The sequence below is a fragment of the Labrus mixtus genome, chromosome 13, assembly GCF_963584025.1.
Source record: "Labrus mixtus chromosome 13, fLabMix1.1, whole genome shotgun sequence".
NCBI classification, from domain to species: domain Eukaryota; kingdom Metazoa; phylum Chordata; class Actinopteri; order Labriformes; family Labridae; genus Labrus; species Labrus mixtus.
This window is the reverse complement of record NC_083624.1, coordinates 12,424,143-12,441,443: the sequence shown is the minus strand read 5'-3', so window position 1 is coordinate 12,441,443 and position 17,301 is coordinate 12,424,143. Positions and strand designations below refer to the sequence as shown.

The following is a 17,301-nucleotide window of genomic DNA, read 5'->3' as shown; positions in this document are numbered from 1 at the left end:
TAGAGATCTATAGAAATCAGGGTCCAGTGAAGTCTGTTACATTTCTATCCACCGGACACTGCAGTGTGCCTCTCTGATGGCACGGAGCCAAAACATTCCTAGTGACGTCTCATATCCACCAGCTGCTCTGGATGTCTGAAGCAGGGTTCTAAATCAAGTTATTTCCTTTTTAATGTAGTCACTGAGTCTCCTGAGGGATGAAACAGAAATCACCTGCTCTGTGATCCCCCTACACCATATGCCATCTTCCCGTAGGGCTTCATAATGCTGCTGCTTTGCTACAGCATTCCAGAGTTTGTAAGTTAAACTCTGTTACCTTAGTTAAATAGAGGAATGCATGGAGCATCAATCTTAATCAATCAACTTATTTATGTAAGTACAACTACATAATCCAACATGTAGATGCATTTAAAGGAACTAAAAATGACAAACCATTGGGTAAATCCAGGGATAGGCTGCTCAGATTGACAGACAGTGTATGCATTTGCCTGGTAACTAATCAATACGAGTTAAAACAATTACTACACAGCAGTTAACTATCCAGCAACTGAAAACCTACTACAGGACAGGAAGTGCATTTATTGTGTTCTGTATTTACAAAAGTTTTAAAAGACATAGCTTTCTTCTCCTCAGTGTAAGCAGAAGCCGAAGCCTCTCTGTGACCCGGGGGAAAACACCATCATGTGTCCACGTGGCCCGAGAGCCTGTGCGTGTCTGACCACGTATCTGTCTGCAGCCTCGATGCTGGATGCCCTCAGCTCCTCTGCTGATAACCCACTACCCCAGATTTGGAGCTGGCTTCTAGGCAGCCAGTCACACAATCCCATTAATAAGAGTTGCAGCCTGCTGTTAACTGTTGTACTGGATCCAGAGAGAGAGACTGAGAGAAAACCTGACAGCCTTGATTAAACCCAGAGGATTATCTTCACTGCTGAGTGGTAGAGAGATGAGTCAGTCTAAAGTCAGTCAATGTGGGTTAAAACTGATATTTTTTTTGTGCTTTGCCTAATCATACACGAAAAAACTCCTGCTGTGATTTTGTTTTTAAGGTTCATTTTTAAGTTCAGCTACTTTTATCAGGATAAACAAATTGCCGCAGCATGTACCTTCGAGGGTTAACTCTGAAGAACTGGATTAGAAATCTGCCGCTCTATCAATCTCTCTGATTCATTTCACATCGGAGAGATTGATTAAATCTCTTTGATGCATGTTAGGAGGTAAGCGTCGCATGGTTTAGCTGCTATTAATCTCAAATCTAAATCTCACAAATCAGTGATGTGGCAAAATTTATAGAAAGCCTCGTCTGTCTGCAGGCATTTCTCCTAAAGTGAGTGTGCTCTTCAAAACGTGACTGGCACTCGTGCCTATGTAGGTGAAGGTAGTTTATAAGTCATTTCGGTTTGGAATTATGCTGACCTATAATGTGTCAGAAAATATCAAAAGTTAAGATTCTGATGGGAAAATAAATGTACTAAGGGGAATGAAGCTTTTTCTGAAGTCTCCTTGCAGTAAATGCAACAATTATGGGTATGGAAAGGAACTCATTTGAAGAGTATCCCAAAATAATTTCCCCAGGACTTCCTGGATCAGCCATTAAATATTATCAGCTAACAGCATTTTAGATTAAACATAATACCTGCTGTGGCACTAAGCAGCCTGACCTTCCTCCTCTTGGTGTCACGCAATATTCAGCATGCTGGCACTATCTGATAGAGCGCACACAGGCATAACCCTTGAATGTCGCAAGAAGGGCACTACTGAGTCACTGTTTTGATCCTACATACTGCATACAGTACAAGTCAGTGAATTAAATTTTTAAAAAATGGGGGAGTCTGATCTATAATTCCCACGGATTAAAGCTCTGTATTTAGACGAGCCAAGTCGCTGAACATAAAAACAAAACATGACAGAGAGATTGTATCATCGAAAGCCTGAAAGTGATGTGGGGGCTAGACTTGGGATTTTCATGCACGTCACAAACAATATTATGAGACACGATTTGCTCTCTGCCTCCGACTTTGACCTAGATTACCAAGCCAGGTCAGGCACTGAGGAAAACGTGGAAAAAATAAAACATTAAATGTGCATATATTATTTACAGGCCCACGTGTTCATTTCTGTTCTTTAGCAAGGAGAGAAGTCACTCTACCAGAAGTCAACAGCCGAGCAGGCAACAACATGAGCAGTAAAAATACAGGACAGAAAGCTAATAAACCAGCTGTTATCTGCTATATGTATATTTGCTTGTGCATGCTCTTAATACAAATTAGCATTTCATGGTGGCTATCATTATTGAAATGGTCAGTATAGTCAGACGCAATCAAAAAAGCCAGCTTGCCATGACATGTGGTCTGTGAAAAGCAAATTGGCTATCGTGTGAGCCCCTCTGACGGAGGATTGGCGTCATTCTACCTTAGGAGCGGTTGTTTGAGAACACAGAGGCGTCCATGTGCAAACAAATGATAATAAAAGTCTATTATGCGGCGTAATAGTAAATTCCCAACAGATCAAGCTGGCCTTGTCACGGGGCAGAGGAGTCACAACATTGTAGGCTGCTGCTGCTGGCACTGATGGGGATTAAAACCCTCCCTAATGGAGCAGCAGCGGGGCATGGGGCAGTGCCAGAGAGCAGACCAGGACAGACCAGGAGAGACCAGGAGAGACAGGACAGCAGTTCAGGGGGGCAGCGAGAGAGCCACTGCCGGAGAAAGTGGAATCTCCTGATAAGATGCAGATCTCCTGAAAAGGACTGAAAACACTTTGAAATGTTTTGCAATAAATTGCTGCAATCTGATGATTTACATTCCGTCAAAATTGCACACATATGCAAGTTGTCATGCCAAACAACAATGTCCCCTGGTTACACATAAAACCGTAACCCAAACAATGTGCTCACTTACAATGCACAGCTCAAACAGTAGAGAGAGAGAGGCTGGTAGATTTGCAAAAACATGAGCCTACAGCTGGCAATCAGACTGACAAAAGATCCACCAACCATACCGTGATTAATCCCCTAAGCATACAAAACCTAGACTGAAAACAGACCAGACGGGAGATGTGAATACATGTCTGATGGGTTAGCTCCAGAGCTCCTGATACATCATTTTCTTAAACAGATTCAGTGGAACAGTTCAAATACATGAGATTTCATATGATGGGCGTTATGTGCATGAGGCTCTTTTTATAACAATAATATCAGATTTTTGGCACGTGATATATTTGGTGTTTCAAATACCTTTTTCAGATAGTTCAACATTAAGAGTAAATTAGACTATTAGGTAGAGTAAGCTTTGGGACAAAGGCTTAAACTGGGAATTTACTGAAACATTAAAAAAATATATATAAATATAGATTAAGAAAAATAATCTGTGGTTGTCATATTCTTAACTTTATAATCATATATACAAATTTCAGCAAATGACTTTGGCTTCAACATAATTGAATTAGTTTGCTTGGTTAGGTTTTGGTTAAGACTATCACAAGGAGAAAGGGGTTACGGTTAGCATAGCAAAGTGTAACAATTATCCCCGTTTCCACCAAGCAGTCCGGTTTGGATCAGTACAATTTGGCATGGTAAACTCTGATTTTGCTTGTGTTTCCACAGCCAACCGTTCCCTTAGTTGGACAGGAACATTAGGCAGGGTGTAAGCTGGATGGCGATAGCGGCATCATCTACGTTATAGAGTGACATCTAAGTAGGGCGATACAGTGTAGCCTGCCAATAAAGGGATAAATAAAATACACAAAGGGTAACAATGGAGAATGTCCAGCATTTTGTGTTCTTTCTTCTTATCTTGTAGATCACAAGAAGAAGACAATCTTTGTTTGAGAGAAGGCTGTAGGTCGCTGTGGCTTAAAATTATACTGCCTCAAAATCCACAGGATATCTAAACCTTTTATGTTTGTCCATTATTACCACTGTCGCAGGGTAAGTGATGATTCTATCTACCAATCAACGGACTGCAGTGTATCTTGCTCCACCCTTTAAGGTCAGATTGGCAGGCTTGGTACCCGAACGGAAGAGCAGGAAAAACGTAGTCTGGTACAGATCGGTTATTTTGGAACCATTCCCAACTTTTGACCGTTGAAACGCCAATAAATATCCCCGTTTCCACCAAGCAGTGCGGTTTGATACAGTACGGTTTGGTTCAGTTCGGTACAGTAAACCTTGATCTTGCTTGCGTTTCTACAACCAACCATACCCTTATTTGGTAAGCGGAGTGTACGCCAGATGGAGATAGCTGCGTCATAGCAGCCAACCACATTGTAGCCCAGCCCGCTATTAATTGAGTTAAGCGTTCAAGAAGAACAGGGACACAGTAAACAAGGGACCCTTTAGGGTCGGATTGGTAACCTTGGCACCCCAAAAGTAGGACAGTACAGATCCCTTAATTTGGTACCATTCCCAACTTTTGACGGTGGAAACGCCAATAAATGGGTATCGACCGAACCAAACCGGACCGCTCGGTGGAAACGGGGCAAATTTTTACTGTATCGAACTAAACCGAACCAGAATGCTTGTTGGAAATAGGGCTTTAAAGCAATGTGCCTATATACAAATGTAATTTACACCTCATCATACATGAGGCACATAACTTTTAACAAGCATCACAAAAAAGGTTCCAGCTAAACTAGTCAGTCAGGCAATTATTTTCAAACCTTCAAAAATGTTATTAGCCATAGAGCACACGCTGTGCTAAGAGTTTAACTTAAAAGTCCTTCCGGTCTGTTGGATTTGTACAATTATAGTAAGTCAACACTCCACTGTATGATCTGTTTACCAGCTACCAAATAAAATGCACACAGGAGAACCCTGCGAGGATATAACTTTTTAGTGTATTACAGCACAAGTGCACTTAAATGTTCCCCAGACTGCTCTGCAAAAGCACCGTCAGCGTAGTCTGCATAACAGGCAGTCTAACACTCGGTCTGGCTAGGCTTCCCATAAGTGAATGGAGAAAGCAGCTGTGCTGGACTGAACAGAGTAACAGTGAGCTCAAAGCACAGTTATTACTGTAGCTGCAAGGGGAGACCAAAAAAAAGTCAAGTTTCACAAGAGTCAAACAGTCCATGGAGAAAGTTCTTTGTTTGGACATTGACTTTGTGAGGTCAGTCAGTTTTGACCTCCAAAGTTACATTAACAGTTTGAGATCAGGGTCGTAGCAATGACTGAGGCACTGAATTTAAAATGACAACTATCGTTCATAGGACTCTGAATGATGCAAACCCAGACTCTTAAGCTGGAGGATTGCCATGGTCCAGTCAGTGGTGCTACACATGTGTGACCCTGTCTAATGTGTTGATTCAGAGCTAACACAAGACACACGCCTCACTACACTAAGCTGCACGGCCAGACAAGTGCAAACACCATTCATCACCATGGCACTGGCTTGGGGACTTTTGGTCCTCTATACACACACTGCACTAGACCCCAGCATCTCAGCCCAAAGTGTTCATGAAGAGCTTTTTTGGCACAATAAAAAAAAAAGGCACTGGTTGCAACTTAAACCAGGCCAGCCAACTAGCTCACTCTGAAGAGAGCTACTGTACAATGGCCAAAAGTCCCACACTCTACCGCCTTCCAAGTCTGAGCTAAACGGTTGTTACTTTTTTCCAGGAGTCCATCTGAAACTCTGAAGGCTTTACAACACACTACCTTTCACAGTCAGCTTACATCACAGTCTGTTTGATCAGTGTGTGTAATAAAGTTCCCATCTGGTTTCCCCCTGACAGAGGCTCTGGCCAATAGAGGCAGGACATATTTGAGGACAACCACAGAAGTAAAGACACCATCCTTTAAAAGAAAAAAAATAATTGTATCTGATCCTGTAAGTTCATAAATAGAACTACAGGTTTAAAAAAAAAAGGGAAACCATAGCAACAGTGTTATAAGAAAATAAAACTAAAGGGGACAAACTAGCCCGTTTAACAAGCATAACAAGACTGAATGTGTAAAACTAAAGCAGTTATGGCCTGATTATTAATAAGTATATGAAGGGCCTACTGTACCTGTAAACAGACTTTACTGTATCATAAAAAACAAGGGATAGGAAAAGAAGCTAAAGTCTAGGTAAACTTGTGTTTAGACTGAGCAGTTTCCACAGCCTTGACTCATAGCTTTAACGTCCCACCACAGTTTCTGTTTCCAGTTAGAAAAAAGCAGTCTCATCTAATTCATGTTTTTAAATCATGTTCTTCTAACACCCTCATAGAGCAGTTTAGAGAGGCACTCTGTCGCGATTTAGAGCCCCAATTTTCTTTCTGTACAAGGACTTTCTCTATTTTCATCTAATGCAAATACAGTGTAATGTTAACATTGTGAACATTGGAGTTTTCCTCTCCATCTAGTATAGTTTTTTTTTTGCTCACATAATGTATTCCTCTCCTTGTTGGATTGTATAAGCTGAAGGCTGGGTCCCATGGGGGATCCCAGCAGAGCAAAAGCAGGTCACCTCTGCCAAGAAGGAACTTTGGGATGTTACTCATAGACTCAGAGAGGTGAATAGTTTTATTCATTCAGCCCATGCTGGCCAGTAATTTATTCCAGTCAGGCGCATTAAAAAATCTTTTCGAAACCAGGGGCGTACTGGAGGGTAAACCCACCATCAGACAGTTTATCAACTTTAAAGGCTGACATTGATCTTTTTTTTGCTGTAAGTACAGATCCAAGTGTATCCACAGATCATAGAGAGGATATCATTTTAATCAAATCAGAAGACCCCACAGTGGAGGTTTTCTGTTTCCATTTACTCCTACAGAACTGGCTAAAACGCCCATTTTACAGAGGGCATGACATTCACACATTGTTCGGTGAGATGGGGAAACGTATTGAGCAGGACACTCTGAGCACAGCGCTAAATATGTTCGATGTTGATATCAGTGCACTCTGAAAAGACTGAACTCTTTGTGTGTACTCAGAGTTGACACATCTGCCAACTGTCTTGTGCGAGTGGATCTGCATGCGATAACCCTTGAAACTACAAAGATGGTGCTTAAAGCCGCAGATGTGAGCAATTAGCGACCACACGTTTCATTAACATTGCTTAATGAGCCTCGGTCAGGATTAAGAAGGAGACAAAGAGACGCAACGAAACTCCGACATGCAAACTTGGCAGTTTTAGCCTCTCTCACAATAACATTTCGTTCACAAAGATTTTTTTTTTTTTTTTTTAATCCCAACCCCCTCTTGAACAAAGTAAGGAGGAATGAATGAGTTGGGAAGCAGACGGTCAAAACATTCGCTCCTGTGTGAAGTTAACTTTTGGAGAAAAGTTAGTGCAACACAGTAGCCACCAAAAACATACCCGGAGTTTGTTTTTTTTAAATTAATTCTAACCACAATAAACACAACTGAAGATTTCAAACTTGCCTCTTTATCTCAGCAAGAGTTGCTCCCTATCGTCCTAAATCCACTCTTCGGACAAAAAGTAGGAATCCAAAGAGGTGATTCCCCAAGTCTGGAGTTGCTCCTGAAGCCCTTCCCCGCAAGTTTTTGTTTCACTCGAATGCCGTGCTAGATGAGGCTGGATGGGGCTCTCATCTGGATCTCAGCACTTTGAATGGGAGCTGTGGATGGACATGAGAGTGCAGGGTCCGCCGGCCGGGCGTAGGGAGTGGCTAGAGCGGCGTCTCTGGGCTAGTCCAGCGTCCCCTAATCACCTCCAGTGAGGGGGAGTCGGGGGGGAGGTGATGCTTTCAAATGTTGTCGGAAATATTAATATTACTTTTTTTTTTTTGTCCAGACACTCATAGTGAATCTAGCCTATATGAATCATTAATGTGTGATTATTTGGACACCTCCCACTCCTACTGAACGTTAAATCTCTATTGCATTATTCTCACTAACCAAGAGAGTCGACTTTCAAAAGACGAGAGACACTTTTCGCAAATTGACATATTTGAATTCGCTGATGAGCCAAAATTAGGTTTTTTATGTGTTGTTTTTTTTTTTTAAATTCAATTTAGGCTATATAAAATAGGATGTTGACCCAAGTTGCTGTTTTTGTTATGAAGGGTGAAACAGTATGACTTGGTGAAACCATGGATGAAAAGAAGCTCCATGAAGTTTTCTGAATCAGAAGAAAGATTTACGAGCTACACGGTAACGCAACACTAAAGTTTTCCTTTCATCCCACTGACGGATACACATCCATCCAACAGCACAACATCCCCATCCTGTGTCTTAACACTAGATAGCAACGACTTGTTGACCTGTTGTTTAATGACGTTTAACTTTGTATTTGTTTGATCCGTCACCAAAGAGACTTAACACTCATTTTCACTGATAGTAAACGGGTTCCTGCTGCAAACCTTTTTTGGAGGGTCAAACAATTCTTCTTATCATTTAGGCTACGCGCTAACCAACGACACAGGGGGTTACATCTACATATTTTATTTCGTATTATACCATTTGGCGAAATAGGCAGAGAAGAAGTGAACCTCATATTATTTAAATATTATAACTGCGAAAAAAACGAGCCTGTATTATTTTCGCTATCAGGTTATTATCAGTTTTGAATAGCGTGTGAACTACACCCGCCCCCCCCCCAAACCCACCGAAGTGTAATGACCCACATCTTCCGTGTAACTGCGCATGCGCTGTAGCGTTAACGCTTTCCTCTTCCCTGCTACTGATTATAGTGGAGTCCAGAGGTATTCGATTTTATTTCACGGATTGTTTTTGCTCATTAAGAGGATTAAGGTAAGCTGTCGTCTGTTTTTAAGTAATATAATGAGACAATGGTAATACAGTTTTGCTAATTGCGGCACTGCGTCATAGCCACCAAGAAAAGCTTATGCTAACTTTAGATAGCTTGTGTTAGTCAGACAATTTAACAACCCGTAGTGTCATCGTTTGTGACATTTTGACAAATCTCGCGAGAACGTATTTAGGAAAGTAAGTCACCGTAATACCGTATAATAGATCTGCAGGCTGTAAGTAACGGTGGATAAAGCTAGCCTACTTGTGATTGTTCCTGTATCGACAGCTCTCTTTCTAAGTATGCCATAAACATTTCATAAAAATGTGGGTTATGTCCTGCAAATGTGATTACATGCTTCCAAAGATATGTGTGGCAAAGAACATTAGACAATGGTTGGTGTCAGATTCGTTATATCTTTGGTTGTATGTGTGACTGTAAGCCTTTTAAAGTGACGCACACCTCATCACAACGTCGTGTTTCACTGTCTTGAGGGTTATTTCCGCCATTTTTAAAGCTCTTTAATAATTTATTTTCTAAGTAGTAGTGAAACACTTGAGTGTCCTGTCTATATTGATCTCATTTCCGCTCCCTATTTTCTTCCAGAGTGTCTTTTATGAGTAATCAAAGGCAGCAGAAGCCTACGCTTACAGGCCAGCGTTTCAAAACCCGCAAAAGAGGTAAGGAGCTTTGTAAGTTAGGGAATACATTTCTGCCTCCCCCCAAAAAGGTGCTTTTGAATCTACATCTGTTAGTTGTCAACCACTTGGTTCTTTGTCAAGTCCCAGCAACACCTTTTTTTTCCTTAAATGTCATAGTACAGACATTTCTGTCCCCCCCATCTTCCCTGCTCACAATCTCAGTTAGAGAAATGTTATGAATGAATGAAACCTTTATTGCCCCTAGGGGAATTTGCCTTGCACAGAGAGCTAAAAAACACAATACACACACAAATTTACAGGACAGCACATAAGAACACACTAAAGCATCACATGATTCAATGAGGGGATTTCAGCAAGTTAAATAAAGTGCAGAGTGCCGAGTTCGTCCTGTATAATCAGTTCTTATTAAGCAGCTGAATACTGCGCGGTACAAAGGATGTAATGCCTCTTTTAGTCCTCATCCTGGGCATTCTGTACCTGCGCCCTGAATTCAAGAGTTCATACTCACACCAAAGGGGGTGCAGAGGGTCAGCTGTAATCTTGATGGCTAAATTCAGTGTGTACCGGTCTGTCAGGAAAGAAATGCTGTACATTTGCTTCCCAGTTATCTTGCTGCCTAGTTTAACAACTTTGTCCAGTTTGTAATTATTTTGTAAGGACAGTGCTCCTCCCCAACATTGAATACAAAAGGTCGACACACTTTCAATAAATATTGAAAGATATGTTCATTGTAAGCCATGCCTAATTGTTCGCCGATGAGATATTTAACATTTGCCGATTGACGATTGACGATTCTTTTTTCACTGTCACCCAAGAAATGTGAGTCTATTTTTGCCAGTAACATGATAAGCATAGGATTAATTCAAGTGCATTGTTGGCATGTCAACAGATGAAAAGGAGAGGTTTGACCCCTCCCAGTTTCAGGAAAGTATCATACAAGGTCTGAACCAAACTGGCACTGATTTGGAAGCTGTCGCAAAGTTCCTTGATGCCTCTGGTGCCAAGCTTGACTACCGACGCTATGCTGAAACTCTGTTCGACATCCTGGTGGCTGGTGGGATGCTGGGTAAGAGGCAGGACTCTACGTAGTTGATCCACTTTTAATAAAATAAATGGTTATTATCAGTTTTATTATAATTAATGTGTGCCATTAGAATAATTCTACCTAGAAAAACCGTTCTGTTCATCATTAAGCCTAATGCACCTGTAGACACAAATGCAAAGTAAAGCAACTAATTTGATTAATGACGCATGAGATTCATAACATTAAGAACATGTGTTTGTTTTCTTTCAGCCCCAGGGGGGACCTTATCAGATGACGTGACCCCCACTGAGTTTTGTCTCTTCAAAGCAAACGAGGACATAGAGACCATGCAGGCATATGCACAGGTAACTGTTCCATTTCGGATACATTTTCTCTGCTATTTCATGGAATTCAAGAACATTGTCTTTTAGTCAGTATAGATAATACAAATAAATGAACCTGTTTTTTCTTTAATGGCCTCTAGGTCTTTAACAAGCTCATCAGGCGTTACAAATACTTGGAGAAAGGATTTGAGGAGGAGATCAAAAAGGTTTGTGTTTGCTAGAGGCGTCTTTACAAGAACACATAGTGCCTGTTCAGGTCATGAGTTTAAACTCATGAACAAGATTCTCACGCAAAAAAACATTCACATGAGTGTATTGTATGTCTGACTCAATTCAGCCTACAGGTTTGTGTTTATGTTTATTCTTTGGCAGCTGCTGCTGTTTCTCAAGGGCTTCACAGAGTCTGAGCGCAACAAGCTGGCCATGCTAACAGGGATTCTGTTAGCCAACGGCAATATCTCTGCATCCATTCTTAGCAGCCTCTTCAATGAGAACCTCGTCAAAGAAGGTACCCAATTTTCTGCCTTGTAGGCGAGTTGTGTTTTGTTGTTCGGCAGATTGTTCATAGGCATGAGAAGTTGGGCTGAAAAAAGTTTTGAAAAGGATGGAGAAGGATAATTTTTAAATTGATTCCAAAACTTTTTTTTTTACCTCTTACAGGTACTTTTAACGTACAGGCTGTTGTCTAACAATGAACAATTATCAAACATTACGAAATGAAATTGACACGTATTTACAGACTAATGTATGCCTTCAGTTTGTGCAATAAGAATTACTAGTCATGTTTTACATCAGTAGTATTAGAGAGACACGTTCATTTAGTTAATCCCAGAATAGTGTGAGTCATTCAATTAAGTTAATTGAATTTTCTATGCACTGCATGGCCACATTAAAAGCTTATATCCCAGTATGAATTGATAAATGGAAAATTTGAGTGGTAATTATTGATGCCATGTTTAGGAAGGCTAGATGTTTCATTGGTTATTTTTTGGCTTGGGCTTATAATTTCAATTAATAGAGAGTTTAAAAAATGCCTTCTCACAAATTAATCATTTCAGTAAATCACAATAAATCACTGTAGCTATAATTGCCAGTCAGTAAAACATAGAACTGAAAACGTGCTTACAAACTTACAGGCAGAACAACCCTTAACGGAGAAATCTGTAAGATATCTACTTAATTACTGGTAAATAATAAAATGACCTTACTATTTCATCAGACATTAAAGTCCCTGTAAACCAAAAAAAAAAAAAAGTTTTTTATACAAAAGAAGAATGTATTGCTGATTTTACTTTACAGGGACTTTAGGGAAACATTTCTCTGTTGAAGTGCAGAATTATCTGACAACAATGCAGCAGCCAGTAAGTCCTCCTTCTAACTTTAGATTCTGGTCCTGAATGCTCTGGATTTGTTTGGACCAGAGAAGATAGTGCAGTTTTTAGGCACCCCCACACGTCTGTTTTGGATGCCCCTCCGTTTGCCAGATATGAGACCAGTTCTCACGGCAAACCAACAGGTTGCATTTTTCTAATCAGCTCCATGACTAGAAACGTTGTAAAAGTAGGATTAATATTGGTTATGGTTTTAAAAAAATAGAGAGAGGTTAGAACGCAGAAAGGTTTAAAAACTGACGCAGAGCTGGCTAAACACTGAAGCTTCCATGTGCGCGACATGCCAACTCCCGTGTACATCGACTCTAGGGAGGAGGGGGCGGAGGGAGACGGCTCTCTCCAATGTTTTGAATTTGGTCTGCAGTACCAATTCTAAACGCGACATGTCAGAGTTACATATTGCTCTTTTAAGGAACAAGTGCTCCAAATCAGAACACACTTTTCTTAACTTAATCCTTCCGATACTGGATTTTTAAAAGCTGGTTTTGTTATTCTGTAAGAAATAACAGAACCAGCAAGAAATGTCATGAATAATAATAATTGGGCGACAGTAGGTCAGTCCATAGGGACATGGGTTAGGAACCAGAGGGTCGGCGGTTCAATTCACTGTGCGGACCATAATATTGAATTTGGTCTGGTAACTGGAGAGGTGCAAGGGCACTTCCCAGTGTACTTTCTCTGTGACCTTGAGAAAGGCACTAACCCCAGACCCAACCGCTCTGGTGCACTCCCTTCGTAGCAGTGTGTAGAAGCCCCACTCTGACATCTCTCCGCTAATGCATGTCCACAGGTCCTGTTTGTGCATGTGTGTAATTTGGGCCTATGTGTGTGAGAAGCATGTCAGAGTGTTTACCAGAATTTCCCTCAGGGATTAGTTAGTATGTTACATTAAAAAAGTATAACCCCTAATGAACAGTTTCAAAAATATATACTGAGTAGTGGGGTTATCGCTATGTAGTTGGCCAATCATGTAATAGAAAACATTTAAAAACTTGTTCTAATATATTGGTGGTATCTTGTCTTTGGTGATCAGCCCACACACATGGATAAGTGACTGCACATCTGCAGCATACATAAATATAGCAGTTTTATCCACTGCAAGAAATTTTGCTGAGAGGCAACCTTCACTTAATTTGACATCTGCATGAAAATATTACATAAATGCTGAATAAATGAAGCTATCATTAGTGTGAATTGATGGCCCTGATGAAGTTGGCCCGGTCAAGATTTGTTAGCTTTGACTGGGTGACAGAGTTGCCCTCCGCTTGTTCAAGGGGACAAAAGAGGATGCAAAAACGTTTGATTGAGCATCGTGCAATAAGCCATATGACTAAATGTAACACAACCCTTAAAATCTTCTGATAGATGGAAGGCATCTGCTATCTATTTCACATTCTTTAAACTTTATCTGAAATGAACTCACTGAAATCAAAAAGCATTAGGGTTAGATATAGATTAATATTCAATACACCTGTGCTCCAAACTTACTCTGGTGTCTGCATCATTGTTTTTTCAGGCAGTGTTCCCGTTAAAACCTGTCTAATCGCATCCTGTGGAGCTGTTTACCAAAGTATTACTCAGGCCCAACTTTATCCTGGCAGGTCTGTTAGCAACAGCTGACTCACATTTTTTTGCATTTGTTCAGGTGTTTCGGCAGCCTTCGCTGTAAAACTCTTCAAATCCTGGCTCACTGAAAAGGACATCAGCTCTGTTGCTGCCAGTCTCCGAAAGGTTGGCATGGACAACAGGCTCATGGTGAGAATGACATCTCTAATATCTCTTAAGAAGGCTAACACCCTGTATGGGTTCAACTCTCTTGTTTGTCCAAAGTAAGAGCGTTAAATGAAAGTAGATGCACAGATTTCGCATGGATTTCACAGAGTTGCAACCTGTAGTTGCATGCAAAACTCAGGTAATTAATGAACAAAGGCTTTTTTTAAATGCTTTAGAAGGCTTCTCCGGCCAGGATCTGCCTCAATATTTGACATTGATATTGTGTGCTTTTTCAGGAGCTTTTCCCTGCCAACAAGCGCAGTTGTGAGCACTTCTCTAAGTACTTCACAGATGCCGGGCTCAAGGAGCTTTCGGACTTTGCCAGGAACCAGCAGTCCATAGGGGCTCGCAAGGAGCTGCAGAAAGAGCTTCAGGAGCAGATGTCACGCGGGGACCCACTCAAAGATGTAAGTCTTTTTAGTTTCTCCAGCTCCTTCTACATTAACAGAGTCCCCCTTCGTTTATCGCGCCCCTGAGGATGGCAACTTGTGAAGCTTTCTTCTTAAACCGTGTCCCTTTTTGTCATGAAATGTGCTGAAGAAAAAGATGCATGAAATCAAAGACAACTTACTGAAATCCGCTCAATATGAACATGTTATCGTCTCCTGCAAGTCTGAATGTTTTTATCTCACAGTTTTCAGCAGGATTTGATCAGCCATAGGCCTACGCATAGTAAGTATATGCCGGCCACGGTTTGTCTGCTTTGCAAATAATGTCTGTTCCGTCTGTGTGCTCGGGTCTTACAGATCATTGCCTACGTCCGAGAGGAAATCAAGAAGAACAACATCTCTGAGCAGACGATGATTGGACTAATTTGGTCCAGCATTATGAGCTTGGTGGAGTGGAACAAGAAAGAGGAGCTGGTCACAGAACAAGCCATCAAACATTTAAAGGTAATGCCCCTCGTATACGGCTCTCTTGATCCTTGACTTAGTGGCAGTCTTGAGCACGCACTCAGAAATGAGAGTTCTAAAGAAACATACAGATTTCTCTCTAAAATTGTGCCTTAGGGATGTTTTAAAATCAAGCCCTGCTGTTGGCTTTGAACTTAAAAGAGAAAAATTGATTTACTAACCCAAAGCCACTCCACCAGCAAAGTGGAAGTAATCAGAGAAATATGAAGTAGAGGACGGAAAATGGTTTTAATTTTACAGAAAATGTAACAATTTGTATACAACTCCTATATTCTGTTCTCATAACGCCTATGTTCTATGTTCTCAGCAATACAGCCCACTGTTGAAGGCTTTTACCTCCCAGGGCCTCTCTGAACTGACTCTCCTGCTGAAGATCCAGGAGTACTGTTATGACAACATCCACTTCATGAAGGCTTTCCAGAAAATCGTCGTACTGCTCTACAAAGGTGAGTCCTACGCAAACATAAGGCTCCTTTTCACAACCTCCCAATGTTAAAAGAAGTCAAAGCTATAGTGGGAAGCTAAGAATACATCAGACTGAAGCCAGATGCCAATGATTACAGAAAAAAGTTTGAGACCGACGTCGCTGTGCACCTGCCTCCGGTATTAGTTTTGTTTTTTCACGCACCTGCAGACATGGCCTCAGCTTGAATGGAATATTTACATGTTCTCTCTCTTCTGTTTTTTAGCGGATTGTGTGAGTGAGGAGGCAATTCTTAAGTGGTACAACGAAGCCCACCTTGCCAAAGGAAAGAGCATTTTCCTTGAACAGATGAAAAAGTTTGTTGAATGGCTGAAGAACGCAGAGGAAGGTAGGCAACTCACAGTCACCCTGTTTTTCTGTCTATGTGAGTCTCTGTTGTTCGTTCTTCCTCCCGTAGCCACCCTGTAGGTTGTCAAAATATGAAATGTGTTTGTGCCGCATCTCATTTGTGCTGAATAACTTGTTGGTGTGTCTGATTTTGCCCACTGTATTCGATGCCTTTTTTTCTTTTTGTCCCCCATCCTTGTGTAAATGACATTGGGGGTGATCTTAGTGGGCATAGATGTTTGAGCAGAATTTTGACTGAGGTTTTTTTTTTTTTCTTCCAGAGTCTGAGTCTGAGGAGGAGGAGGCAGACTGAGGACCTCTAGCTATAAACACCATCATGATATGTATTTTTACATTAACATAGCATTAGAAGTCTGTCTTTATCCCCCCCCCCCCCTGCTCTACTCCCTACCTCCTCATATCTAGTTAAACTGTAATGTAAGGGCTTTCAGAAATTTGATTTTTAACATCTTTACGTTCTGAATCAATGCTTGTACTCTTCTTTGGGAGCTGGTCACAGTGTCACATTTAGCTGAATAGATCATAACCCCTTTCGGGTGGCAAAGAGGGACTTTGCTTTTCTTTTTTTTCTTTTTTTTTTGGATAGACTGTTCCCTTTAAAATTAGCCAGTTTAGAGACATATTTCACAGCTATTATATTTAGTCATGGAGCTCTTATTTCCCAGAGGCCCATCTGTGTAACCATGATATCTTTCTCCCATGAAAGGCAAACTGTTTTGTAACCTAACGTTAAATTTCTGCCAATCACGTGACAGTCTTTCAACTTTTGCCAGTTTTTTTTTTAATTCTGTATACATCATTGGCGATGGAGATGTGCCATTTCAAACGGCAATGGTTATTGTTGCATTGCCCCATGAAATGAAACTGGATGGCTCAATACATCTCCTGTAACAGAGCCATTCTAGCATTGTACCCCTTTCCTTTACCATACAGTTTGACTTTTTCAAAATAAATTCAAATAAATGGTTTTCATTATTACTGTATTTACTGCTGTATTTGCCTCATCAAACAATAACCGTTGTATGAGCATACATATAAGATCTGTTATGAGCTATTACAGGGAATTAGTGAGATTTGAGTCATATATGCACAGCTAATCATACGGAAAAGTTGTTGTAGAAAATTCAGGTTACTCCATCTGTTGTGTCACAGATCAGCGCCTGTTCCAGAAACTAAAAAAATATATATATATTCCATTGGTTAGACTCTTCAAGCTTCACCTAATCAAGTAATCAAGAAAGGCAGCGTAGCATGCGTGACCTGAGGTGCAAACAACCATCTCATTCACCTCGCTACTATCCCACTTTAAATGGTAATTATGGCTCAGTCAGGCATGCAAAAATGAGAGTGAGATGGTGATTCAAGATGTTATGAAAACGAAGGTCCGTGCACATTCATTACTACAAGTAATTTTACAAAGTCTTAAAAAAAAACAGGTCATTCATATTAATGCTGTGCTGCGGAACACATTCAGAAGTTTGAGTGCATTCTTAACCTCATGTCTAGCTGGTGAATTTAGACCATCAGGAAACTTTTGATTTCCCAAAATTTCTATATTTCACACTTTATACACCAGCAGGCTCAGAAGTGTTGAAGCAAGACTCTTATCTTTTTCCTGTTGAAAAGCTTTATTCATGCATGCTTGTCCATTTTTTTTGTATT

At 40.7% G+C, this 17,301-nt stretch overlaps 2 protein-coding genes across 5 annotated transcripts in view; one reads left to right on the top strand and one right to left on the bottom strand.

Moving 5' to 3' along the window:
- Positions 1-7,622, bottom strand: part of myo1b (myosin IB) — a 68,442-nt gene extending 60,820 nt beyond the window's left edge. For 3 of the 4 annotated variants that reach the window (XM_061053757.1, XM_061053758.1, XM_061053759.1), the window contains exon 1: positions 7,370-7,622. The gene's annotated coding sequence lies outside the window, so the exon portion shown is untranslated. The remainder of the gene's footprint in view (positions 1-7,369) is intronic. The other variant, XM_061053760.1, reaches the window with a different exon arrangement.
- A 936-nt stretch (positions 7,623-8,558) lies between these two features.
- On the top strand, positions 8,559-16,614 carry LOC132987001 (eIF5-mimic protein 2-A). The gene is made up of 12 exons (XM_061053761.1): positions 8,559-8,701; positions 9,306-9,379; positions 10,251-10,427; positions 10,656-10,750; positions 10,870-10,935; positions 11,102-11,237; positions 13,766-13,875; positions 14,130-14,300; positions 14,640-14,786; positions 15,115-15,253; positions 15,497-15,619; positions 15,900-16,614. Exons 2-12 carry the CDS (start codon positions 9,316-9,318, stop codon positions 15,929-15,931), a joined length of 1,260 nt encoding a protein of 419 aa, XP_060909744.1. The 5' UTR covers positions 8,559-8,701; positions 9,306-9,315; the 3' UTR covers positions 15,932-16,614.
- Positions 16,615-17,301: the final 687 nt, after the last annotated feature.